The sequence below is a fragment of the Bos javanicus genome, chromosome 18, assembly GCF_032452875.1.
Source record: "Bos javanicus breed banteng chromosome 18, ARS-OSU_banteng_1.0, whole genome shotgun sequence".
Taxonomy (NCBI): Eukaryota; Metazoa; Chordata; class Mammalia; order Artiodactyla; family Bovidae; genus Bos; species Bos javanicus.
In genome coordinates, this window is record NC_083885.1 from 39,452,575 (window position 1) to 39,479,119 (window position 26,545).

Here is a 26,545-nt window from a genome sequence, read left to right on the forward strand (position 1 = left end):
GTTAAACAAAGTGATAATGAACAGATTGCTACAAATTTATTTTAGTGCCCGTGCCTTTGTATTAGGGCCTTTGAATCTTGGAAGTGCAGTTCCTTGGGACCTAGATAATTATTAGGGAATGATTTAGAACCTCCTTCCTAAAATTGGTATATCTAAGTGAAATAGTAATGGAAGACAGTGATCGTATTCTCTTATATGCTTTTATTTGTTAGTATAAATATTTTGTTGTTATTTTATTGTGCTTGATCTTAAAGCCTTCATAAATAAGCGGTATAAAATTTAGGACTTTAGAAGTGACATAAAATCATCTGATTGTCATTGACTGTGCCTTTTGCATTTAATGGTGTGAGACAAAGCTGTTTAAAAGGGCCAAGCTGTTTTCCAGGATCATGTGCTGCTAATGATGGCTAAAGGCCAAAGCCAGTCCTTTCTCTTAAAGAATGTGTGGGCTGCTCTTGTTCAGAAAGATTACATAAATATTAAATAAAATATCCCTGCAGATTAGGAAAAAATTGTTTTCCTCAACTGTAGCATGGGAAGAATTAGTTGAAATCTTTTCTTATTAAGTACCTAAATTATGATATTCAGTTCCAACAAATAATAGTTATGGTTCCTTTGCGGGGATAGGGGGAGAGTAACTGAAATCAGTCTTTGAATGTCCCTTTCTTTCCTGTCAACAAGCTAGGGCCATCTTTTCTTTAGTAGAGACTGGCTAACAGAGAGACTTAACTAAGATACTAAGTAACTTTCAAATGATTTTCTTGATTTCAGTAGAGGTTGAATGGAGAAAGTATAGGTATTATTAAAAGTAGCAGCAGATTTAAAGCATCTGCAATATATGTATCTTTCACCTGCATAGTGTTTTTATAAAACCTTTTGGTTTTCTTACTCAGAAGAATGATGATCACTGACAGAGTCTTTATTTTTTAACTTTGCAAAGCTGCAGATAAATTATACTTAGCACAATTGGTAAGCTCGTGTTAACAGATGGTCTGGTTGAAAAAAGTTGCTGTCCACTTATTTGGTAATATATGACCAAAGAGACAGGTGAGTTAGAAGTTCTCATTAATGCAGTAGTATAAATTGGACAGCCCTAAGCAATTAATAACTAATAAATCTGATAATCAGATCTATACCTCCTTTCTTTTTTCATGTAGGTGAACTGGTTGACAAGGTTCTTTTGTTTGTAAGATTGGTTGTCCTGACTTTAATTGAAATAAATCTTCTTTTGTCCTTTTTATGGTTTTTTTTTTTTTTTTTTGTAGGCAGCACTTTGTGCTGTTCATGTCATCAGGAAGGTTCCTGAACTTATGGAGATGTTTTTACCAGCAACAAAAAATTTGTTGAATGAAAAGAACCATGGTAATGTGATTTGGATGCACTCATGAAGTACTGAGGGAGAAGGAGAAAGACAATAGTCTTCAGGCAGTCTTGGCCTCTGTCTCACACAGTGGACTCAGCTTTCTGCTGTGCTTGGACACCTTTTCCAGGAAGGGCCAATGGGTTGAATCTCTCTTCTACTCTCAAATACTAGCTTTGTAATTAGAGATTGATTCCTTTATAGTAAGCTTGTTTTTCATTTCTGGCCCCCTTTTATTATATCAAAAATACTATATTAACTAATACTCAGTGTAATTGCAAATGATCCTAGCCTTGATTTTCATGTGTGAAATCTTTTGACTTCTTGGCTATTTCTTTATCTCTTTGCCATTGTAATGTAAGATTTGTGAAACTCCTTGTAGGTTACTTGTAACAGGAATTTGTAATGGGTACTCAGACATATAAAACTTATGAGGAATTAGATGGAATGTATGTGGCTGTTCTTTACTGAATATTTTATTCTTGTTTTGAATTTAATGAAACAGATTCTGAGTGAAGAAAATTCTTGTGTCCTAAATGCTAAGAAAAAAAGTGGTAACATGTATTTAATTTGATCAATGCAGTCCTCTGCCTAGAAGATTCAGAATATACTTGTTGAATAAATGAATGTCTAGGGCACATATTTAGTGTAAAGTATGTGATTCTTTTCACTCACTCTTGAACAAGCAAATTTACTTTGTCATTCATGACTATATTTTGTCTGGAAATTTAAAGTCTTAGTAAGATTTTTCTTCTTGAAATATCTTTTAAAAATCAGCTAAGAGCTTACTAAATCTGGAGCAGGTGATATCCAGTTTATGTTGACTGAGCATGTCTTTATGGATATTCTCAAATGGAGAGGCTTGTGCATTGGATGTCATTTGTAAGCAGTTATTCTGGCCACGTAACTGTAGAATATTCTGATTTGACAGATCATCTGTATTAAATCAGCAGGTATCTATGAATACCTTCTTTGTATTCAGCTCAATGCTTAGATTCTTGGGAGATTAAAAAACAAAAGTAGCAGCTACGTTTTTGGAATTGACCTTCAGAACTGAAAGCCCTGTGCTATGAAACTGAAGAATACAGCCTCATTTTTAGTTTTCACCGGCTCTTTTCTTTCAGGTGTCCTTCACACTTCTGTAGTCCTCCTCACAGAAATGTGTGAGCGAAGCCCAGACATGCTTGCACATTTCAGAAAGGTAGGTGCTATTCTGTATATCTAAGCCTCTCTTGATTGAAAATGGTTTTCCTAAAGGACATGATTTTCTCACTTAGGAATTTTCTTTTGAAGGGAAGGTATGGAACTGAGTAAAGGACTTAACCAACCCTTCTGTGTGGTAGGAAGTCAGCTTTAGGCACAGAACTGGCAGTAGTACAGTGTTTCCCTTTTCATAATAGAAGTCTTTTCTCCTTGGCAGACACGCCGATCTCTCATGTACTTTATCTACTGTTTTCACATTGAAATTAGGAAATGTAACCTGAGGTTGAATTACAAGCAGAAATTGTGTGTGTGTGTGTGTGTGTGCGTGTGTTTTAAGGCAGGTGATTTCTTCTTTTTTTTTTTTTTTACCCTCTAAGGTGAAAACTGCAAACTGAGATTTGATATTACCTTTACCTAACAGAGAGTCCCCCTCTGTTCATTTTGTGCTGTGGTGACTCCAGTGGTAGATGTCTGTAGCTTTCTGAAGTCCCTCCCTCCCTTTCTTAGAGCATTCTAGAATGGAGATTTTTGTTTTTTCCACTTACGTTCAGAAGGCACTAGTAAGCAGGACTCAGAGAAAGACTGTTTTTTGGATAATTACATGCATTCAGTTCCTTTTATAGGATGATGACCACTCCATATATTGGGTTTACTTTGTACTTTAGATCTAATGAAGCTCTAATAGCAGCTCTTCGGGCGGTGTGGCGGGGGGAGCTTTTTTTTCCTCCTTAGATGATCATGTCTTGATTAAAATATTATAAATATAGTATGAGGCCCGTATCTGTCCCTAATGCTTGCTTTGTATGTTTTGTTCCTGTTGTCTGTTTGGAATCCTGCTGTATGTTAGAATGAAAAGGTAAGAATTAACCCTCATTTAGATCGTGCATGCTGGCATTAGGTCCTTAGTAGCTTTTGTGTATCCATCCACAAATGTGGCTTAAAAAATATACTAATGCTGAATCTGTGCTTAATTCTGTTTTATTTGTCATAGCATTTTTAGCTAACTCCTTAGTTCAGATTTGGTCTTGTCACTTAAACTCCTGATTCCACAGTCAGCCTTGGATTTCAGTTGCAGCCTTTCCTGATTTTTAAGCCTCCTCCTCTGCCTTTCCTTTATCTTCACCTGAGAAACTTTGAGCAGTTTCCCAGTGGCATTGGTGATGGCAGTCCAGAGCAATTTGGAACCAAAACACCAAACACTGCTTCTTTTTGAAGTAGATACACTTTAGAACCGTGTCTGGGTAACCTCATACTTTAAAAAGCTCAGTACTACTTCTGAACTTTCAATTCAGACTTAGAGCTTTAATTTCTTCCTGACCTGCACTCGATCTTGCCTTAAAGTTTTGGAGCGTTAAAAGATTTTTGAGGTAGAGTGGGTGGGCATCAACTGATTTTCATGGCTGCAGCTTTTCCCTTTGTCATTTTGTTTGTCTCGTCATCAGTTTTAGTAACTTGCTTTTTTGTCTGAAAAATAAAGCTTGGTTCCAAGAATTTGTATGCTGAACACTTAGAGATATTTGTGCTTTTTGTCCCAGGGTGCTCTTATGTGGTGTGAGCTTCGTAGCTGAAGGAAAAAGAATTTTTCCGAGACAGAAACCAGATTTAAAAAAATAATGAAGGATATGTGTAGTACAAAAAAGTAGACTACTGAGAAGTATGCAAGGCGAACTACTTTTTAGTGTAGAGCTTGCTAACTAGATGGTTCCAGTTTTATTACATTTTAAAGCAGTTTATATAGTTATATTATTCTGACTTCTTACTGAATCTGTCCAGAGTTGAGAGATTTAATGAGGATTCTGTTTAGAATTTACAGGCCATTGTAAGCTTAGATTTGTTTGAATCTTGGAGTTGTCCAAATTAGATTTTTGTTAGGTGACTTAGGAAGTGCTAAATTCTGAAGTGTTATGGCCAAACCTATTCACACAGATTATGTTGTCTTATATTCAGCAGTAGATTTAGTATTGTGTTTTGAGTGCATTCCTTGAGCCCAGCTTGGCTTTTGTTTCAGTCTTGATCCACTTAGAAAGGAATCCAGATTCAATGAGAAAAAGATAATTGAGTTGCAGCAAAGTTGGGGCTGTTGTGATTGCCTCCAAGACAGATAAGATTCAGCTTGCTTTGGATTCAGTTCTTAATGTTAGGTGGTGATTAGAGTTGTTTATATAGCTAAATTGAGTTTGTAGTTGGAGACTGGAAAGGTCCTTATTGTGGCAAACATTTTGAAATGGGGTTTTAATCTTAAATGATTTCTCAATGAAGTGCAATAAATAATAGTATTTAAAGCATTTTTAAGTTCAGCTTGGCAATAAAATTGCCTCTACTGTGTGTCATCAGTCAGTCTAATGGACAGAGTTAAAAAAGAAGGGCATTCTGACCATAAGGAATGTATCATTTCATTAGTAAGATAAGATAGGCAACAAATGTATGATTAGGTGCTGAAATTGAATTTTATCAAAAATTGTGTTGTATGAGTTAAGAATAGGACAAAAACAGCATTCATGGCCTTGCTTTCTTCCTCAGGAGAAGGAGACAAATTTTCATGTGTCTTGTCGGTGTTGGAGACTTTTGTATTCCCTGTTGTTTATTGGGAAAGGATATAACTGACAATATAATAAGAGAGAGTTTTGTTTTCTTTATTTGAGATAGTTTGTTTTAAAACTAATTTTCATAAAATTACCAGAGTTTTGGATGTGGTAGCATTTTATATCCACATGTGTTAGATAGATTAAAAACTGAATATGTTTGTGCAGCCTACGTGTGTCAAGTCCCATAGAAGTCCCCATAGGCATCTGTTTTACTCAGTTCTCTAGGCTTTCTGACCTACTGTTATTTGTAGTATCTTCGCATATATTACTCTGAAGTAAAAATGTCTGTTTTGGTTTTAATTCAGATAACATACATACTCCTTCTTGAGTTCTGGGCCAGAATACTTCTAAGTTACGTCTGTGAAACATCAACAGTATACTAGGATATTGTATCAGTAGAATTTGCTTGGACTCAGACTCTTGAATCTGTTTTTTCTAAGCCAAGTTAACCTCTGCCTGTTCCTGAGAAATTCTTTGATGTTCACTGTTTTTTGATGCATCTCTCTTCCCTGCAGCTTGTGCCCCAATTAGTTCGTATTCTAAAGAACCTCATCATGTCCGGATATTCACCAGAACATGATGTTTCTGGGATCAGTGACCCCTTTTTGCAGGTGAGCTTGAAAGAAAGTTTAGGGTAAATGATATATTTTGGAATGAATTTTTCCTTCCTCTTATGTTTGTGTTGAGTAGTTTTGGTAGTTAATTGATTAAGCTAATTACATTGATAAATGAATAGTGACACAATTCTATATTAGATTAATAGAATAAAATTATATTTGTAATAGTCAAATCATGTACCACATAGAAACATGATTTTCCAGTGTGCTATATAGCTCTGCAGGTAATGGTATCCTTTGACTGTTAAGTGTAGATTGTCTAACAGCTTCATTAAGACATAGAACCATACATAACTGCTCTAAAGATCATGTTTAAAATTCTTCTGTTTGAATTTTGACCATTTCTATTGGGATCTAAGACTTCATTTAAGTTATTTGAATTTCATATCAAGCAAAGGTCCTTTGTGCTAGACATAATTTGTTGATGTTTGTCATATTTTGCACATTAGGTACGAATTTTGCGGTTATTAAGAATTTTAGGACGAAATGATGATGACTCAAGTGAAGCTATGAATGATATATTAGCACAGGTGAGTAGAACAAAACTTGTGTTTTTGTAAACACCCATTTTAGTATAGCAGGGAGCAGATTGATTGTGATTATATGAAGCAATTTTTGTTTGTGTTTTCTCATTGGTGGCTGAAAACAATCATAAAATGTCTCTTGTTACCTCTGGATGTTTTTTGGAAACATTGTTTTGTCACATAACACCTTCTGTGTCTTTTCAGGTTGCCACTAATACGGAGACTAGTAAAAATGTAGGAAATGCTATTCTTTATGAAACGGTTTTGACTATCATGGATATTAAGTCAGAGAGTGGACTGCGAGTAAGTTTTTAATCTTTACTCTAAACATTTTATTTTAAAATAATTGACTTGGAATTTGGAAATTAACATTAGGAAAGAATGATGCAGAATGTATGATGTTTTGGTACCTGAAGTATCATTCTATCCACTGAAGGATTAATGTTGATTATAATAGAAATTGGAAGGTTTTATGTATGTTACAAATACAGACAATGTTGAATGAAGGAACCATTTCAGAATAAGCTTTTGTTTGGAGCCGTGATTTGAGTTGGCCTCATTCACTTCAAACAAGATGGCAGCATATTTGAGTTAATCCATTTTTCTTAAATATTTATTTTTATTTAAAAAAATGAACACATAAAGTAAAAAAAATTCCATACAAAATGGTATCAGTTCAGTTCAGTCACTCAGATGTGTCCGACTCTTTGCAACCCCGTGGACTGCAGCATGCCAGGCTTCCTTGTCCATCACCAACTCCTGAAACTCATCAAACTCATGTTTGGAATTGAGTTAACGATGCCATCCAACCATCTTATCTTCTGTCGTCCCCTTCTCCTGTCTTCAGTCTTTCCCAGCATCAGAGTCTTTTCAGATGAATCAGCTCTTCGCATGAGGTGGTCCAAGTATTGGAGTTTCAGCTTCAGCATCAGTCCTTCCAATGAATATTCTGGACTGATTTCCCTTAGGAATGACTGGTTTGATCTCCTTTCTGTCAAAGGGACTCTCAAGAGTCTTCTCCAACACCACAGTTCAAAAGCATCAATTCTTTGGTACTCAGCTTTCTTTAAAGTCCAATTCTCACATCCATATGTGACTACTGGAAAAACCGTAGCTTTGACTAGACAGACCTTTGTTGGCGAAGTAATGTCTCTGCTTTTTAATATGCTATCTAGGTTGGTCATAGCTCTTCTTCCAAGGAGCGAGCAAGCATCTTTTAATTTCATGGCTGCAGTCACCATCTGCAGTGATACTGAAGCCCAGAAAAATAAAATCTCTGTTTCCATCGTTTTTGCATCTATTTGCCATGAAATGATGGGACCGGATGCCATGATCTTGGTTTTTTGAATGTTGAGTTTTAAGCCAGCCTTTTCACTCTCCTCTTACACTTTCATCAAGAGGCTCTTTATTTCTTCTTTGCTTTCTGCCGTAAGGGTGGTATCTGAGATTATTGATATTTCTCCCAACAATCTTGATTCCAGCTTGTGCTTCATCCAGCCCAGCATATCACATGTTATACTCTGCATATAAGTTAAGTAAGCAGTGTGTCAATATACAGCCTTGATGTACTCCTTTCCCAGTTTGTAACCAGTCTGTTCCATCTCCGGTTCTAACTGTTGCTTCCTGACCTGCATACACATTTCTCAGGAGACAGGTCAGGTGGTCTGGTATTCCCATCTCTTGAAGAATTTTCCACAGTTTGTTGTGATGTACACAGTCAAAGGCTTTGGTGTAATCAACAAAGCAGATGTTTTTCTGGAATTCTCTTGCTTTTTTCTATGATCCAGTGGATGTTGGCAATTTGATCTCTGGTTCCTCTGCCTTTTATAAACCCAGCTTGAACATCTGGAAGTTCACAGTTCACGTACTATTTGAAGCCTGGATTGGAGAATTTGAGCATTACTTTGCTAGTGTGTGAGATGAGTGCAGTTGTGCAGTAGTTTGAACTTTATTTGGCATTACCTTTCTTTGGAATTGGAATGAAAATTGATCTTTTCCAGTCCTGTGGCCACTGCTGAGTTTTCCAAATTTGCTGGCATATTGAGTGCAGCACTTCCACAGCACCATCTTTTAGGAATTCCATCACCTTCACTAACTTTGTTTGTAGTGATGTTTCCTAAAGCCCACTTGACTTCACATTCCAGGACGTCTGGCTCTAGTTGAGTGATCACACCATCGTGGTTATCTGGGTCATGAAGATCTTTTTTGTATAGTTCTTCTGTGTATTCTTGCCACCTCTTCTTAATGTCTTCTGCTTTTGTTAGGTCCATACCGTTTCTGTCCTTGATCAAACCCATCTTTGCATTAGATGTTCCCTTGGTGTCTCTAATTTTCTTAAAGAGATCTCTAGTCTTTTCCATTCTGTTGTTTTCCTCTATTTCTTTGTATTGATCACTGAGGAAGCCTTTCTTATCTCTCCTTGCTATTCTTTGGAACTCTTCTTTCAAATGGGTATATCTTTCCTTTTCTCCTTTGCCTTTAGTTTCTCTTCTTTTCTCAGCTATTTATAAGGCCTCCTCAGACAACCATTTTGCCTTTTTTCAGTTCTTTTTCTCGGGGATGGTCTTGATCACTGCCTCCTGTTCAGTGTCACGAACCTTCGTCCGTAGTTCTTCAGGCACTCTGTCTATCAGATCTAATCCCTTGAATCTGTTTGTCACTTCAAGTGTATAATCGTAAGGGATTTGATTTAGGTCATACCTGAATGGTCTAGTGGTTTTCCCTACTTTCTTCAATTTAAGTCTGAATTTGACAATAAGGAGTTCATGATCTGAGCCACAGTCAGCTCCTGGTCTTGGTTTTGCTAACTGTATAGAGCTTCTCCATCTTTGGCTGCAAAGAATATAATCAGTCTGATTTTGGTATTGACCATCTGAGGATGTCGGTGTGTAGAGTCTTCTCTTGCATTGTTGGAAGAGGGTGCTTGCTATGACCAGTGTGTTCTCTTGGCAAAACTGTGTTTGCCTTTGCCCTGCTTCATTTTGTACTGCAAGGCCAAATTTGCCTGTTATTCCAGGTGTTTCTTCATTTCCTACTTTTGCATTCCTAGTCCCCTATGATGAAAAGGACACCTTTTTTGGGTGTTAGCTCTAGAAGGTCTTGTAGGTCTTCACAGAACCGTTCAGCTTCTTTAGCATTAGTAGTTGGGGCATAGGCTTGGATTACTGTGATATTGAATGGTTTGCCTTGGAAACAAACAGATCATTCTGTCATTTTTGAGATTGCACCCAAGCATTTCAGACTCTTTTGACTATGAGGGCTACTATATTTCTTCTAAGAAATTCTTGTCCACAGTAGTAGATATAATGGTCATCTGAATTAAATTTGCCCATTTCAGTCCATTTTAATTCACTGATTTCTAAAATTCGATGTTCACTCTTGCCATCTCCTGTTTGAGCACTTCAAAGAAAATGGTATACAGGGAGGAAAATGTCTGCTTATTGATTTTATGTTTAGACTTAATTCTTCTAGTCAGCAGTTGTTACCATTTTCTAATGTACATTTTGGGATGGTATTCTATTCATATTTAAACATATCTCTATGTTTGTATTTCTTATCTTCCCCACTTTTAAACCTTTTTATTTAAAATAATTTTAGGCTTATAGAAAAGTTTCAAATTCAGTCAGCCTCCCCTAATGTTAACATCTTGTTTTCCTGTAGTGTAATTATCAAAACTAAGAAATTAATATTGGTTTAATACCATTAATTGAATTACAGATTTTATTCAGATTTTACCAGTTTTTCTACTGATGTCCTTTTTCCTTTCTAGCACCAATCCTTGATCCCATGTTGCATTGATTGTCATGTCTCCTTAGTCTCCTCCAATCTTGACATTTCCTTCATCTTTCTTTGTCTTCTGTGACAGTTTTGAAGGGCACTGATCAGTTATTTTGCAGAATATTCCTGAATTTGACAGTCTGATATATTCTTATAAAAATTAGTTTGTAGTTAAGCTTTTTTGGTGAGACTACCCCAGAAGTGTTGTGCCCTTTACAGTTTCATATCTGGAGGTACATGCTCCTTATTTGTCTCATTACTGGTGATTTTAACCTTGATCTTTTGGGTAAGGTGGTGTCTGCTGTGTCTCTCCACTGTATAATTGTTATTTTTACTCTATGTAATTAAAAATATTTTGGAGGAAACACTTTTGACACTATGCAGATACTCTGTTCTCAGACTTTTGCCAACCAATTTTAGTATCCTTCTGAGGATCTTGTCTTTAACAATTTTTTGGGTGGTGCTCTAATGATACTTTTCTATTCTCCTCACTTTTTCTTCTTTAAGTAATTGGAATTCTTTTGTAAGGAAAAACTCTCCTTCAAGTGTTTATTCATTCTTTCAACCATTTATTAATATAATGATCACTAATCCATTGCTTTGTGAGAAACAAATATACTAACTATACTACAGTATTTGGGTACAGGTCTTTTGACATCTGGGTGGTTCTGCACCTTATGCTTATCATGTTAGAGGAAAACACTATGTTGGAGCTAGTTTATATTCACATACATAGAGACCATTCTCATTTTAAAAAAGATTGGTGCAATTTGCATAACATAAACTCTATCATTTTAACCATCTCTAACTTTGTAGTTCAGTGGCATTAAGTAAGTACCTTCAGACTGTTGTGTAGCCAACACCCACCATTCATCTTCAGAACTTTTTAGTTTCCCACACTGAAACTGTGTGCCCTTTAAACAATAATTCCCCATTATCCCCTGACCCCAACCCCTGGCAACCACCATTCTACTTTCTGTCTCTATGGATTTGCCTATTCAGGACATTTCACCTAAATGGAATCATATAATATGGGGTGTTTGTGTCTGGCTTATTTCACTTAATATAATATTCTCAGGGTACATACCTGTCATAGCATGTGTCATGATTCATTCTTTTTAATGGTTGTATAACATTCCATTGCGTGAATGTGCCATAGTACATTTAGGAAAATTGCTATTAATGAACACTCCTATCATTTGTGATTACAGATAGTGTTGCAGTAGATTTTTGTGCATATGTTCAACTATATTTGTCAGCTGAATTCCTAGATGTGAAATTGTTGAAGCAGGGAATATATTTTCATTTTGTAGTTTTAATTATTTATTAATTTTTTTGACTGTGTCATGAGGCATGGATTAAACTCGTGCCACCTTCAGTGGGTGCTCGGAGTCCTAACCTAACCATCCAGTGAATACCTTATTTTTATTATTTATAGTTATTGCCAAATTTCCCTCCAGTGAAGTTGTACCAATAGTATTTTCCTGCTAGCAATATAAAAACTTGAAAACATTCTTACGGCTTTTACTGTTGAAATAGAATATGATTTTAAGAGTTTGCCTTCAGAGGTTTTTTTTGGCTAGCAATCCGTAGAAGTGCTGATTAAACTACCACCTTTAAATAGTTTGCACTCATCAGAGGCCAGAAAGTGATCCTTAAACAATATAGATTTTTTATTTTCTTAAATTCTTAACTTGTGCTATTTTTCTGTAGGTCCTAGCCATAAATATCCTGGGTCGTTTCTTATTGAACAATGACAAGAATATCAGGTAAGTAAGCTGAAAAATATTTTGTATCTGGCTATTATAAACTCAGTGTATTCATGAGTGACTTTGCTCAAGATCACACATGTAGAGTGACATGTCTAAAACTTCAACTCAGGATTTTTATTTTTAGTCTAAAGACTGTTTTGATAAGAATTTGAGGATTTGCCTCATGAGTTAACTTTTAGTCCTTATTTATGCTTTACCTTTAGGAATCAGCAAACTTTTTCTGTCTGGGAACAGATGGTCTCTATTTTTTTTTTTTTTTTTTTTCAGATGGTCTCTATTATAAACTACATGGGCCTTAGGGTCTCTTTGGCAACTACTCAGCTCTGCCTCTTGGTGTGAAAGCAGCCACAGACTGTGCAGATGATGGCTGCATTGCAATAAAAATTGATTTACCAAACCGGACAGCAGAGGGCTATTCTAGGCTTAGTTTGCTGACCCCTCTCAATTAAGAAGAAAAACAGAATATTTCGGTTACAAACCTAGAAGATGTTTGTAAACTCCAGCTACTTTTAAAAAGTGAATGAATTTATCAGTGTTATTTTTTTATTCTTTCTTATCATGTTATGATTGAAAAAAAAAGTGGAAATAATTATTATGGTACCCTGAATTATCTTCTCCTTCCAGAAGATTTTTTTATACTTAGATGGTCAATTCAGAGTTTTGTAGGGGCAGTTTTGGTACTGGTATCAAAAGCAGAGAAAATACAAATGGTAAAATTGAAATAATTTCCTCTTGCATTTTGGGGCTCAGGCAGCCTGAAAAGGCATACTGTATGCTTATTTTGTTGTGCTGTTTGAAAGAGTTTGGAAGAACCGAGTCTATCACTTTTAGAAATTTAATGGAGTTGGCCATGAATGTAAATCTAAATCCCAGGCTTCTGGTTGCCACAGTTTTTGATTATAGTGTTGTTTATGGGTTTACAGCATTTACATTTTACTAAGTCTGTTGTGTCTTTTAAATATTTAACCATGTACGGTTTTCAGTAGTCATTGAACATCATCTTTGTCATTAAGCAGAGAACGATCCTGAATTTCCCGTTTTAATTATGTTCTTCTGCAACTTTGTTTCATCCAGATATGTAGCTTTGACATCTTTGTTGAAGACTGTGCAGACAGATCACAATGCAGTACAGAGGCACAGAAGCACAATTGTGGACTGTCTAAAAGATTTGGATGTCTCCATAAAACGGTAACAGATAATTGAAAGTTGTGTGCCACCGCCCCCCCCCCCCCCCCCCCCCCGGCCAATCCTCCATCTCATAACTTTGTAATAGAGTTTTGAGAAGGAGAATGTTGACATTTACGTATTTAGTCATTATTTTGACAGAGTAAATCCTTTTTTCGAAAAGGATTGGCAGGGAGAAGTTTAGATCAATGAAAGAGACCAGTAAGGAATACTTCAGTGCACCCTGAAGTTACCCTTGGTTCTTTGTTAAATAAAACAGGTGCAAGTAGGCTGGGCATACGTTTACTCATCAGAGGTACTGTGTTCTGTGTGCTGGAGGATGAAGATACGAAGTGATCCATCGGCTGAGTGTTCTGTCACTATGCTGAGACTCGAATGGCTGACAGCACACATTTTCTTGCAGTACTTATGCCCCAAGATACTAGAGGCAACCTGTTAAAACAGTGCATCTGGGAATGACTTTTAGGCAGCACATAGGACTTAAAAAAAAAAACAACTTGGAGTATGGCTGGTTAACACTGTTCTGATAGTTCAGGTGAGCAGCAAAGAGACTGAGCCATATATATGCATGTATCCATTCTCCCCCAAACTTCTCTGCCATCCAGGCTGCCACATAACGTTGATGTGGCATACAGTAGGACCTTGCTGGTTACCATTTTAAAATACAGCAGTGTGTACATGTCGGTCCCAAACTCCCTGTCTCTTCCCCGATCTTCTCTGCTGGCAACCATAAGTTCATTCTCTGAAGTCTGTTTCAGTTTTGTAAATAAGTTTATTTGTATCATTTCTTTTTAGATTCTGCATATAAAGGATGTCATATGATATTTCTCCTTCTCTGTCTAACTTACTTTACTCAGCACTTTACTCAGCATATGACTTTGAAAGGCATGTTTTTTTTTTTCCTTGATCAATTAACTCTACTGGTCCTCCTCTTAGAATAACTGTATGTGTTTGTAAAATCTAGTTATAGTAGGCTTCAATGAACTTTTGGTTTACTGTTCAAACCAGAAAAATTTAATTTGAACTGATCTCTGAAACTATTCACTTAACAAACATTTATTGATAATTGAGTTCCTTTTATTTGTAGAGAACAGGTGTTAAGTGCTTGGGCAAACTAAAAATAAGACCTGGTCTCAGTAATAATGACTTTTATATAAAGCTTTGTGAAGGATTTATAAGCACGCTCTCAGTTGGTTCTCAGAGCAAGCCAGTAAGAGAAACTAGGCAATTACTTCTCTCCTCAGTTAACAGATTAAAGTACAGTCCCAGAGGAATCAAATGACTTAACTCTAAAGCTTACTCCTTGAACAAGGCAGTCTTCGGGATAGAAATCAGACTTTCTGACTCCTATTGTGTTGTTTCTCTTTCGCTCTTGACTGGGCTTTGCATTTCAAAAGTAAAACCTGGGTCTTTTGACAGGTTGTATAGCAATAGCAGCTAAGACTCTGGAGCCAGAAGGCCTCGTTTCACATCCTAGCTTTGCCCTTAATAAACTTGGTCTGGTTACTTAGTCTTTCTGTACTTCGGTTGTCTCCATGTACAATGTAGATACAGGAGCACCCACTTCCAAAGGTTATGTGGGATTAACTGGACTAGCATATGTAAAGCACTTAACCACTGTATAAGAATTAGCTATTATTGCATTTCTTAATGCAATTTTAAGGATTGAGTTTTTGTTGCTTGTAGATTAAGATGAAAGTATTTTCAACTTATTAAATTGGTATTTTTGAAAGTAAATTATATGCCATGGTTTGACATTATTGACCAAATATGAAAAGATGAGTGTAGTAACTAGCATATCCATATTTACCTTGGTTGTCAAATTTGATAGGCAGCTATTTGTTATTGTTGTTCAGTCGCTCAGTCATGTCCAACTCTTTGCAAGCCCGTTGCAGCACACTGGGCTCCCCTGACCTTCACTGTCTCCCGGAGTTTGCTCAAACTCATGTTATAGTGATGCTATTATAGAAACTCCTGTTTGCTCTCATAGCACATATCTTTTTTTCCTTTTCATGGCGCTTACTGTCTTTTTTCATTTTTCTTTCCAGCTTTATTGGTATATAATTGTATGAGTCTAAGATGTACATCACATTGCTTTGTCACACTTTATTGCAAAATGTAACTCCTGCAGCATATCACATAATTACCATTTCTTTTTTGTGGTGAAAATATTTAAAATCTACTTATTTTAAAATATTTTTAAAATATTTAAAATCTAGCAGCTTTCAAGTTTATTAATACATCATTATTAATAATAGCCATTATGCTATACATTAAATCTCCAGAGCCTGTTTATCTTACACGTGGAAATTCATGCTCTTTGACCAATATTTCCCTATTTTTCCCACCCCACAGTGGGTAACCACCATTCTAGCTGTATTTCTATGCATTCAGCTTTCTTAGCTTCTACATATAAGTGATACCATACAATATTTGTCTTTCTCTAACTTATTTCACTCAGCCCTCAGGGTTTGTTTTTATTCTAATCACTTGTATACCTTTCGATGTATGTTATATCATCTTTGGGTTGAAGTGGATGTAGTAAAAGAGTTTGGTGACTATATATCACATTTTTAACTGTTGATGCAGAGAGATAGTATCTTTGAGTATTAATTTCTTTGCCTCTCTTTTTGAGCCTTTTAGGTATTCTAAATTTCAGCTTCATAGAATAGACTGTCTTTAGTAGTGTGTATCTTTTGGGAATTTTTGAAGAAAAGCATTGATGAAAGTTCAAAATAACTTTGTTAAGTTTGGTTATCTCATGTGCAAAGATTGGGATTACAAGATCACACAAGGACATCAATACATCCACTGGTGCTTGGTGTTCAGGGACAACATACCTGGGTCTTTGTTTCATTCCCACTGTAAATATCATAACTTTTTTTCCCTCCCTCCATGGAAGGCGTGCAATGGAATTGAGTTTTGCCCTGGTAAATGGGAATAATATTCGAGGCATGATGAAGGAGTTACTTTATTTTCTGGATTCATGTGAGCCAGAATTTAAAGCAGACTGTGCATCTGGAATCTTCCTTGCTGCAGAAAAGTAAGATTTAACTTTTACATTCATTGGTAAAAAATGCTTGGAACTTTTTGGAAAGCATCTTTAAAACATGAGGGAAATATTGTAAACATGTTTAAATATGTAACGTTTATTTCAGGCTTCCCGTTAGAAATTGGGTTTGAGAAGGTCATTGTAGTCAGTATTTATGTTAAGCATTATACTAAGACCAAAATAATCCCACTTTTATAAAATCTCCTGTTGTATCTGTTCTTTAACCTCTCTTCTATGATTCCCTTTTAATGAAGAGAATAGAAAAGTTACAACATTTGCATTGTGGTTCTGTGTAAAACTTTCTGGGTTGAAGTCCTCAGGATTTTGATAGTATGGTTATTTCTCCTCTTTTCACTGTGAATTTAAGGGGAGGCAAGTTCCTAGACCTGGTGTTACCTGGGTCTGGGAACAGTGCTCTTTCTTCTTTCTTCTCTGTCCTCTCCTGTCCTGACTTTATGATTTGTTTTCTAAGAAAAAAATTGGAGACAGAGTCCTCAGTTCTCAACTCAGCAACTCCTGTTGCAGTATTTACATATGAATTTGACCATGTACTGTTTCATTATCCATTGAAATGGGAATTGGTGCTAGTTTAATTGCTGGTAGTTTTGAAGGTGAAATGCGTCCAGATACAACCTCTTAACCTGTGAACCTCAAGACTACAGGACAGGAGTTTGGAAAGTCACTGTGTGTGTGTGTGTGTGTGTGTGTGTGTGTGTCTGTGTATAAGAGTTGCTCAGTCGTGTCCAACTCTTTGCAACCCCGTAGACTGTAGCCCAGCAGACCCCTCTGTCCATGGGATTCTCCAGGCAAGAATACTGGAGTGGGTTGCCATTTCCTTCTCCATGAAAGTCACTGAGCAGAACTTAATTTACAGGTTCCAGTTTTTTCATCTGTGCCATTGTTTTCTCAGGTATGCACCTTCCAAACGGTGGCATATAGACACAATTATGCGCGTTCTGACAACGGTAAGTAGTTTTTTTAGGTAAGTGTGTACTAAGTGCTGGATGTGTCAGTTAATGAGACAGACAAAGCTCTTATTCTTATGCAGCTTATGTTTTAGTGGGGGAGATGGGAAATTCATGGGGAAAGAGGGATGCTCCTGTCAGGCAGGGGGGAATGCTGTGAAAAATAGTAGAGCAGCATGAGGTACTATAGTGATGACAGAGGAGAATGGGATATGGGGCAGTGGGCCAGGTTCTTGGGTAGAATAGTCAGGGCAGGTCACTCAGAAGAGGTAACATTTGAGTAGAGAACTTGGTAAAGTGGTGAGCTGTACAAAGATTTGGGAGAAGAGTGTACAAACCAGAGGGAACAGTTGGTGTTGCAAAGCCTGAGGGTAAGTAACAAGCTTGACGTGTTTGGAGAGCATCAAGAAGGCCCGTGCAGCCAGTAGACTGAGAGAGGCAGAGAATGGTTTGAGGCAGGGGCTAGATTCTGTAAGGCCTCACAGGAGTTAGGATTTTATTTTGATATGATGGGAAATCATTGGGAAGCTTTGTTTAGTTTTGTTTTGGCTGTACTGTGTAGCATGCTGGATCTTAGTTCCCAGACCAGGGATCGAACCCGTGCTCTCTGCAGTGGATTCACAGAGTCTTAACCACTGGGCCACCAGGAAAGTCAAAACCTTTCTTTAAGAAAATGCTCCAACTTTTCATTTTTCCAATGAGTTTAGATTCTCTTATTATACAGTTATATGCCTTTTCTTCTTTAGCCTGTTGATGTGCTAGGTTACATTAATTGATTTAAAAAAATAATTTATTTAATTGAAGTTTAGTTGGCTTGCATTAATTGAATTTTTAATGTTGAATCAGCCTTCCATATCTGGAATAAATACGACATGGTTGTGGTGTATAGTTTTCTTTAATACATTATTAGATTTGATTTGCTAAAATTTTAAGGATATTTATTTGCACCTGTGTTCATGAGATACTGGTCTATAGTTTTCTGTTCCTGATGTTTTATTTGACCCTTGTGTTATTTAGTAGTGTGTTGTTTAATCTCCACATATTTGGGGACTTTTCAGCTATCTTTGTATTGCTAATTTCTAGTTAAATTTTGTATGATTTCTGTTCTTTTAAATTTAAGACATTCTTAATGGCCCAGAATGTGATCTGTCTTGATGAATGCTCCATGTGAGCTTGAGAAGAATGTTTATGCTGTTGTTGAATGACATAGTCTGTAAATGTCAATTAGATCATGTTGAAGCTTTCTCTTAAAAAACATTCTGCTTTTTCCCATTAGGGAACAATATACGTGTCCAAGTCACACCACTGATTACCTGCTTTTTAGTGTCTTACCTTTCCTTTCTGCCAGTTTCCCCAAACTTCTCCCTCCATCTTTGTGTTTCTTAACAGGAGTGAGTATCCTACCAATCTGGGATTTTGTTTCTTTGTCTTTTTCTGTTTCCTCTTCAAAGTACAGGTGTGTAGGCCAGGTCTTGGTCCTATAAATCAGATCCACTCTTCTATCCAATAATGGGAGATTGACCAAGGTGGGCACAGCTTCCACAGTTTGTATGCCCTGTGCATCTTGTTTATCATAATGCTCTTGTGAGACCAAAATTTAGTTTCCTCATAGGTTAAATAGCTTTACTTTGTCTCCATGGTGGTAAATCTCAGATTTCATTTGTCAACAGGACAATAAAGAGATCGTTGTTTTTTTTTTTTTTAAGTGTGGATAATGAAATACAAAACACTTCCCATTGCTGGGGCTAGGTATTGGTTCTATATTTATAAACTCTAGTTTTTGAAGGACTGTTACGTTTTAAAGAAATTCGGATTTTTAGAAACTTACTGTTTATTTCAGTTTTATCGTACTTATTAAGCCTTTTTCAACTGTTCATACACAGCTCTTTCTCCATATCCCAGAGCAGTGTGACTACCATAGCTGGCTTGTATGCTTTTATTTATTTATTTTTAAATCTCAGTTTTATTTATGTATTTATTTACCTTTACAATATTGTATTGGTTTTGCCATACATTGACATGAATCCGCCACAGGTGTACATGTGTTGCCCATCCTGAACCCACCTCCCTTCCCATCCCATCCCTCTGGGTCATCCCAGTACACCAGCCCTGAGCACCCTGTGTCATGCATCAAACCTGGACTGGTGATCCGTTTCACATGTGATAATATACATGTTTGAATGCCATTCTCCCAAAACATCCCACCCTCGCCCTCTCCCACAGAGTCCAAAAGACTGTTCTGTACATCTGTGTCTCTTTTGCTGTCTTGCATACAGGCTTATCATTACCATCTTTCTAAATTCCATATATATGCATTAGTATACTGTATTGGTATTTTTCTTTCTGGCTTACTTCACTCTGTTACAATAGGCTCCAGTTTCATCCACCTCATTAGAACTGATTCAACTGGATTCTTTTTAATGGCTGAGTAATATTCCATTGTGTGTATGTACCACAGCGCTCTTATCCATTCATCTGCTGATGGACATCTAGGTTGCTTCCATGTCCTGGCTAGTACAAACAGTGCTGCAATGAATATTGGGGTACACGTGTCTCTTTCAATTCTGGTTTCCTTGGTGTGTATGCCCAGCAGTGGGATTGCTGGGTCATATGGCAGTTTTATTTCCAGTTTTTTAAGGAATCTCCACACTGTTCTCCATAGTGGCTGTATTAGTTTGCATCCCCACCAACAGTGTAAGAGGGTTCCCTTTTCTCCACACCCTCTCCAGCATTCATTGCTTGTAGACTTTTGGATCACAGCTATTCTGACTTGCGTGAAATGGTACCTCATTGTGGTTTTGATTTGCATTTTTCTGATAATGAGTGATGTTGAGCATCTCTTCATATGTTTGTTAGCCATCTGTATGTCTTCTTTGGAGAACTGTCTGTTTAGTTCTTTGGCCCACTTTTTGATTGGGTCATTTATTTTTCTGGAATTGAGCTTCAGGAGTTGCTTGTATATTTTTGAGATTAATTCTTTGTCCGTTGCTTCGTTTGCTATTATTTTCTCCCATTCTGAAGGCTGTCTTTTCACCTTGCCTATAGTTTCCTTTGTTGTGCAGAAGCTTTTAATTTTAATTAGGTCCAATTTGTTTATTTTTACTTTTATTTCCAATATTCTGGGAGGTTGGGTCATAGAGGATCCTCCTGTGGTTTATGTCAGAGAGTGTTTTGCGTATGATTTCCTCTAGAGTTTTATGGTTTCTGGTCTTACGTTTAGATCTTTAATCCATTTTGAGTTTATTTTTGTGTATGGTGTTAGAAAGTGTTCTAGTTTCATTCTTTTACACGTGGTTGACCAGTTTTCCCAGCACCACTTGTTAAAGAGATTGTCTTTTCTCCATTGTATATTCTTGCCTCCTTTGTCAAAGATAAGGTGTCCATAGGTGCATAGATTTATCTCTGGACTTTCTATTTTGTTCCATTGATCTATATTTCTTTCTTTGTGCCAGTACCATACTGTCTTGATGACTGTGGCTATGTAGTCGAGCCTGAAGTCAGGCAGGTTGATTCCTCCTGTTCCATTCTTCTTTCTCAAGATTGCTTTGGCTATTTGAGATTTTTTGTATTTCCATACAAATTGTGAAATTATTTGTTCTAGTTCTGTGAAAAATACCGTTGGTAGCTTGATAGGGATTGCATTGAATCTATAGATTGCTTTCAGTAGTATACTCATTTTCACTATATTGATTCTTCTGATCCATGAACATGGTATATTTCTCTATCTATTTGTGCCCTCTTTGATTTCTTTCATCAGTGTTTTATAGTTTTCTTTATATAGATCTTTTGTTTCTTTAGGTAGATATATTCCTAAGTATTTTATTTTTTCGTTGCAATGGTGAATGGAATTGTTTCCTTAATTTCTCTTCCTGTTTTCTCATTGTTAGTATATAGGAATGCAGAGGATTTCTGTGTGTTGATTTTATATCCTGCAGCTTTACTATATTCATTGATTAGCTCTAGTAATTTTCTGGTGGAGTCTTTAGGGTTTTCTATGTAGAGGATTTTGTGATCTGCAAACAGTGAGAGTTTTACTTCTACTTTTCCAATCTGGATTCCTTTTGTTTCTTTTTCTGCTCTGATTGCTGTGACCAAAACTTCCAAAACTATGTTGAATAGTATTAGTGAGAGTGGGCACCCTTGTCTTGTTCCTGACTTTAGGGGAAGTGCTTTCAATTTTTCACCATTGAGAATAATGTTTGCTGTGGGTTTGTCATATATAGCTTTTATTAAGTTGAGGTATGTTCCTTCTATTCCTGCTCTCTGGAGGGTTTTTATCATAAATGGATGTTGAATTTTGTCAAAGACTTTCTCTGCATCTATTGAGATAATCATATGGCTTTTATTTTTCAGTTTGTTAATGTGGTGTATTACATTGATTGATTTGCGGATATTGGAGAATCCTTGCATCCCTGGGATAAATTCCACTTGGTCATGATGTATGATTTTTTTAATATGTTGTTGGATTCTGATTGCTAGAGTTTTGTTAAGGATTTTTGCATCTATGTTCATCAGTGATATTAGCCTGTAGTTTTCTTTTTTTGTGGCATCTTTGTCAAGTTTTGGTATTAGGGTGATGGTGGCCTCATAGAATGAGTTTGGAAGTTTACCTTCTTCTGCAATTTTCTGGAAGAGTTTGAGTAGGATAGGTGTTAGCTCTTCTCTAAATTTTTGGTAGAATTCAGCTGTGAAGCCATCTGGTCCTGGGCTTTTATTTGTTGGAAGATTTCTGATTACAGTTTCAATTTCTGTGCTTGTGATGGGTCTGTTAAGATTTTCTGCTTCTTCCCAGTTCAGTTTTGGAAAGTTGTACTTTTCTAAGAATTTGTCCATTTTTTCCAAGTTGTCCATTTTATTGGCATATGGTTGCTGATAGTAGTCTCTTATGATCCTTTGTATTTCTGTGTTGTCTGTTGTGATCCCTGCATTTTCATTTCTAATTTTATTGTTTTGATTATTCTCCCTTTGTTTCTTGATGAGTCTGGCTAATGGTTTGTCAATTTTATTTATCTTCTCAAAGAACCAGCTTTTGGCTTTGTTGGTTTTTGCTATGGTCTCTTTTGTTTCTTTTGCATTTATTTCTGCCCTAATTTTTAAGATTTCTTTCCTACTACTAACCCTGGGGTTCTTCATTTCTTCCTTTTCTAGTTGCTTTAGGTGTAGAGTTAGGTTATTTATTTGACTTTTTTCTTGTTTCTTGAGGTAAGCCTGTATTGCTATGAACCTTCCCCTTAGCACTGCTTTTACAGTGTCCCATAGGTTTTGGGTTGTTGTATATTCATTTTCACTCGTTTCTATGCATATTTTAAGTTTTTTTTTTTTTTATTTCTTCTGTGATTTGTTGGTTACTCAGTAGCATGTTGTTCAGCCTCCATATGTTGGCATTTTTAATAGTTTTTTTCCTGTATTTGAGATCTAATCTTACTGCATTGTGGTCAGAAAAGATGCTTGTAATGATTTCACTTTTTTGAATTTACCAAGGCTAGATTTATGGCTCAGTATGTGATCTATCCTGGAGAAGGTTCCATGTGCACTTGAGGAAAAGGTAAAATTCATTTTTTGTGGGTGAAATGTCCTATAGATATCAATTAGGTCTAACTGGTCTATTGTATCATTTAAAATTTGTGTTTCCTTGTTAATTTTCTATTTAGTTGATCTACCCATAGGTGTGAATGGGTATTAAAGTCTCCCACTATTATTGTGTTATTGTTAATTTCCCCTTTCATACTTGTTAGCATTTGTCTTACGTGTTGCGGTGCTCCTATGTTAGTTTGGGTGCATATATATTTATAATTGTTATATCTTCTTAGATTGATCCTTTGATCATTATGTAGTATCCATCTTTGTCTCTTTTCACAGGCTTTGTTTTAAAGTCTATTTTATCTGATATGAGTATTGCTACTCCTGCTTTCTTTTGGTCTCTATTTGCATGGAATATCTTTTTCCAACCCTTCACTCTAAGTCTGTATGTGTCTCTTGTTTCGAGGTGGGTCTCTTGTAGACAACATATATAGGGGTCTTGTTTTTGTATCCATTCAGCTAGTCTTTGTCTTTTGGTTGGGGCATTCAACCCATTTACATTTAAGGTAATTATTGATAAGTATGATCCTGTTGCCATTTACTTTATTGTTTTGGGTTGAGTTTATACACCCTTTCTGTGTTTCCTGTCTAGAGAAGATCCTTTAGCATTTGTTGGAGAGCTGGTTTGGTGGTGTTGAATTCTCTCAGCTTTTGCCTGTCTGTAAAGCTTTTGATTTCTCCTTCATATTTGAATGAGATCCTTGGTGGGTACAGTAATCTGGGCTGTAGGTTATTTTCTTTCATCACTTTAAGTATGTCCTGCCATTCCCTTCTGGCCTGAAGAGTTTCTATTGAAAGATCAGTTGTTATCCTTATGGGAATCCCCTTGTGTGTTATTTGTTGTTTTTCCCTTGCTGCTTTTAATATTTGTTCTTTGTGTTTGACCTTTGTTAATTTGATTAATATGTGTCTTGGGGTGTTTTGCCTTGGGTTTATCCTGTTTGTGACTCTCTGGGTTTCTTGGACTTGGGTGATTGTTTCTTTCCCCATTTTAGGGAAGTTTTCAACTATTATCTCCTCAAGTATTTTCTCATGGTCTTTCTTTTTGTCTTCTTCTGGGACTCCGATGATTCGAATGTTGGGGCGTTGAACATCGTCCCAGAGGTCTCTGAGGTTGTCCTCATTTCTTTAAATTTTTTTTTTCTTTTTAACTCTGTTTGTTTCATTTATTTCTACCACTCTATCTTCTACCTCACTTATACTATCTTCTGCCTCCATTATTCTACTGTTGGTTCCCTCCAGACTGTTTTTGATCTCATTTATTGCATTATTCATTATAAATTGACTCTTTTTTATTTCTTCTAGGTCCTTGTTAAACCTTTCTTGCATCTTCTTGATCCTTGTCTCCAGGCTATTTATCTATAACTCCAATTTGTTTTCAAGGTTTTGAATCATTTTCACTATCATTCAGAATTCTTTATCAGGTAGATTCCCTATCTCTTCCTCTTTGGTTTGGTTTGGTGGGCATTTATCCTGTTCCTTTACCTGCTGGGTATTTCTCTGCCTTTTCATCTTGTTTATATTGCTGTGTTTGGGGTGGCCTTTCTGTATTCTGGCAGTTTGTGGTTCCTCTTTATCGTGGAGGTTTCTCGCTGTGGGTGGGGTTGGACGGGTGGCTTGTCAAGGTTTCCTGGTTAGGGGAGCTTGTGTCGGTGTTCTGGTGGGTGGAGCTGGATTTCTTCTCTCTGGAGTGCAGTAAGGTGTCCAGTAATGAGTTTTGAGATGTCAATGGGTTTGCTGTGACTTTGGGCAGCCTGTATATTGAAGCTCAGGACTATGTTCTTGTGTTGCTGGAGAATTTGCGTGGTATGTCTTGCTCTGGAACTTGTTGGCCCTTGGGTGGTACTTGGTTTCAGTGTAGGTATGGATTAATGTTACGTTATTAATTAATGTTATTAATCCTATGGATTAATGTTCCCTGGATTCAGGAGTTCTCTGGTGTTCTCAGGATTTGGACTTAAGCCTCCTGCCTCTGGTTTTTAGTATTATTTTTACAGTAGCCTTGAGACTTCTCCATCTATAGAGCACCAATGATAAAACATCTAGGTTAATGATGAAAAGTTTCTCCACAGTGAGGGATGCCCAGAGAAGTACACAGTTACATGGAGAAGAAAAGAGGGAGGAGGGAGCTAGAGGTGACCAGGAGGAGAAGAGGGGGAATCAAAAGGGGAGAGAGCAAGCTAGCCAGTAATCACTTCCTTATGTGCGTTCCACAGTCTGGACCGCTCAGAGATGTTCATGGAGTTATACAGAGAAGAGAAGAGGGAGGAAGGAGACAGAGGTGGCCAGGAGGATAAAGAGGGGAATCAAAAGGAGAGAGACAGATACAGCCAGCAATCAGTTCCCTAAATGTTCTTCACAGCCCTGAACACACAAAAAGATTCACAGAGTTGGGTAGAGACGAAAAGGGGGAGGGCGGAGATAGAGGCGACCTGGTGGAGATAAAGGAGAGTCCAAAGCAGGAGAGAGCAGTCAAGCCAGTAATCTCACTCCCAAGTAAAAATGGGTACTGAAGATTTGGTTCTTAAAGGCACAAGGTTGATAACAAGTACCAAAAAGCAAAGATTAAAAATACAGAGTAGAGGTTAGATTCTCAAAAATACAATGTTAAAAAACAAAGTCACAAAAATTATAAAATATATATATATGAAGTTTGCTTTAAAAATAGGGTCTTTTTTTTTTTTGCAAGGTAATAGTAGGTTATAAAAATGAAAATGAAAGGAGTAATAGGGGACTTAAAAATGAAAAAAAAATTTTTTTAACTTAGAAAATGATAATAGTAAAAATATACCTAGGACTTTCTCTGGTGGTGTTGCGGACAGTGTGGGGTCAGTTCATTTTCAGATAGTTCCTTGGTCCAGCTTGTACTTCTCAAGGTCTGTAGGCCCCTTCCAATGTAGTCAGTGCTAACTACAGGGTTTTAATCTGTTGCACCTGTCACTTCCAAAGTGGTTCCCTCTGTTTATTTTAGCTTCTTCTGTTTGCTGTTCTCTTCAGTGTCTAATTTCCGCCCTGACACAAGGAGGGCGGTGTTGGTCACTTTTTTTAGGCTCACTGGTTCAGTCAAGTTGTGGGGAGGGAGGAACAGTACAAACCAGTATCACTGACGTGTGCTCACAGTGATTCAGCCACACTGGGTTTGTCCCCGCTCACGGCATGTTGCTTTCCCAGTCTACCCTGTTCAGGCTCTATCTAGGTTGCTCTGCTGGGAACTGTCTGATGCTGGCCCTGGGTTGTCTGCACTCCCCAGGTCTAAGCCACTCAGGTTCAGGTTTTCGGGCACTCCTCAAAGGCGCAGACTTGGTTGGACCTGTGTTTTGTGTCCGTCCCAGGTTCAAGCAGCTCAGGTGACCAAGTGCTTGGCGAGCACGTCGCCCCCAGTTGAAGGCTGCAACTTAACGCCTCCCCAGTCCCAGCTGCTCGGTTTTCTGGGTATACAATGGGCGCGCCTTCTCAGGTGTGCCGTGTGTCTCTTCTGGGAAGCTGATCTCTGGCTGTGACCCTCCCGGCGGATGTCAACCATCCAGAATCCCAAAAAGTCATGGTTAGCAAGGAAGTCTGCTTGCAGTTTGGTATAGGATGCCTCTCTGGGGCTGCGATTGCCCCCTTCCAGCTCTGGCTTCCCTCGCCTGCCTATCTCCTGCGGGGGGATGGGCGGGTCCTCAGCCTGCTAACTCTCCTCCGTCTTTTGTTCTGTGAGTGGCCCTGGCAGTATCTTAGGTTAGGGATTTTCCCGGGATAGCTATCCCACAGTCTGGGTTGCTGTCTCAAGCTAGTTCCCTCAGATTGCCTTCAGGGCATTCAGGCCCGGTTCTGACCCTAAGCAATTCAGCCCGCTCTGCCCTGTCCCTTCCCCGCTTGCTAGTGGGGAATGCAAGAATCTGGGATGCTGCTCCGATGGGAGTTGCTGTTAGGCACATAATCT

General features: G+C 37.4%; 1 protein-coding gene and 1 non-coding gene across 4 annotated transcripts in view; both read left to right on the forward strand.

Annotated features, from left to right (window-relative positions):
• The window catches only part of AP1G1 (adaptor related protein complex 1 subunit gamma 1), a 97,833-nt gene that overhangs the window by 53,240 nt on the left and 18,048 nt on the right, over nucleotides 1–26,545 (forward strand). For all 3 annotated transcript variants that reach the window (XM_061387805.1, XM_061387804.1, XM_061387806.1), the window contains exons 5-13: nucleotides 1,266–1,362; nucleotides 2,485–2,561; nucleotides 5,664–5,759; nucleotides 6,215–6,295; nucleotides 6,494–6,592; nucleotides 11,780–11,835; nucleotides 12,913–13,026; nucleotides 15,926–16,066; nucleotides 16,986–17,040. In XM_061387805.1, the coding sequence (XP_061243789.1) occupies nucleotides 1,266–1,362; nucleotides 2,485–2,561; nucleotides 5,664–5,759; nucleotides 6,215–6,295; nucleotides 6,494–6,592; nucleotides 11,780–11,835; nucleotides 12,913–13,026; nucleotides 15,926–16,066; nucleotides 16,986–17,040 (816 nt within the window). The remainder of the gene's footprint in view (nucleotides 1–1,265; nucleotides 1,363–2,484; nucleotides 2,562–5,663; nucleotides 5,760–6,214; nucleotides 6,296–6,493; nucleotides 6,593–11,779; nucleotides 11,836–12,912; nucleotides 13,027–15,925; nucleotides 16,067–16,985; nucleotides 17,041–26,545) is intronic.
• On the forward strand, nucleotides 13,330–13,415 carry LOC133231198 (small nucleolar RNA SNORD71). The gene has a single exon (XR_009731077.1). It is a non-coding gene; the product is annotated as a small nucleolar RNA SNORD71 (small nucleolar RNA).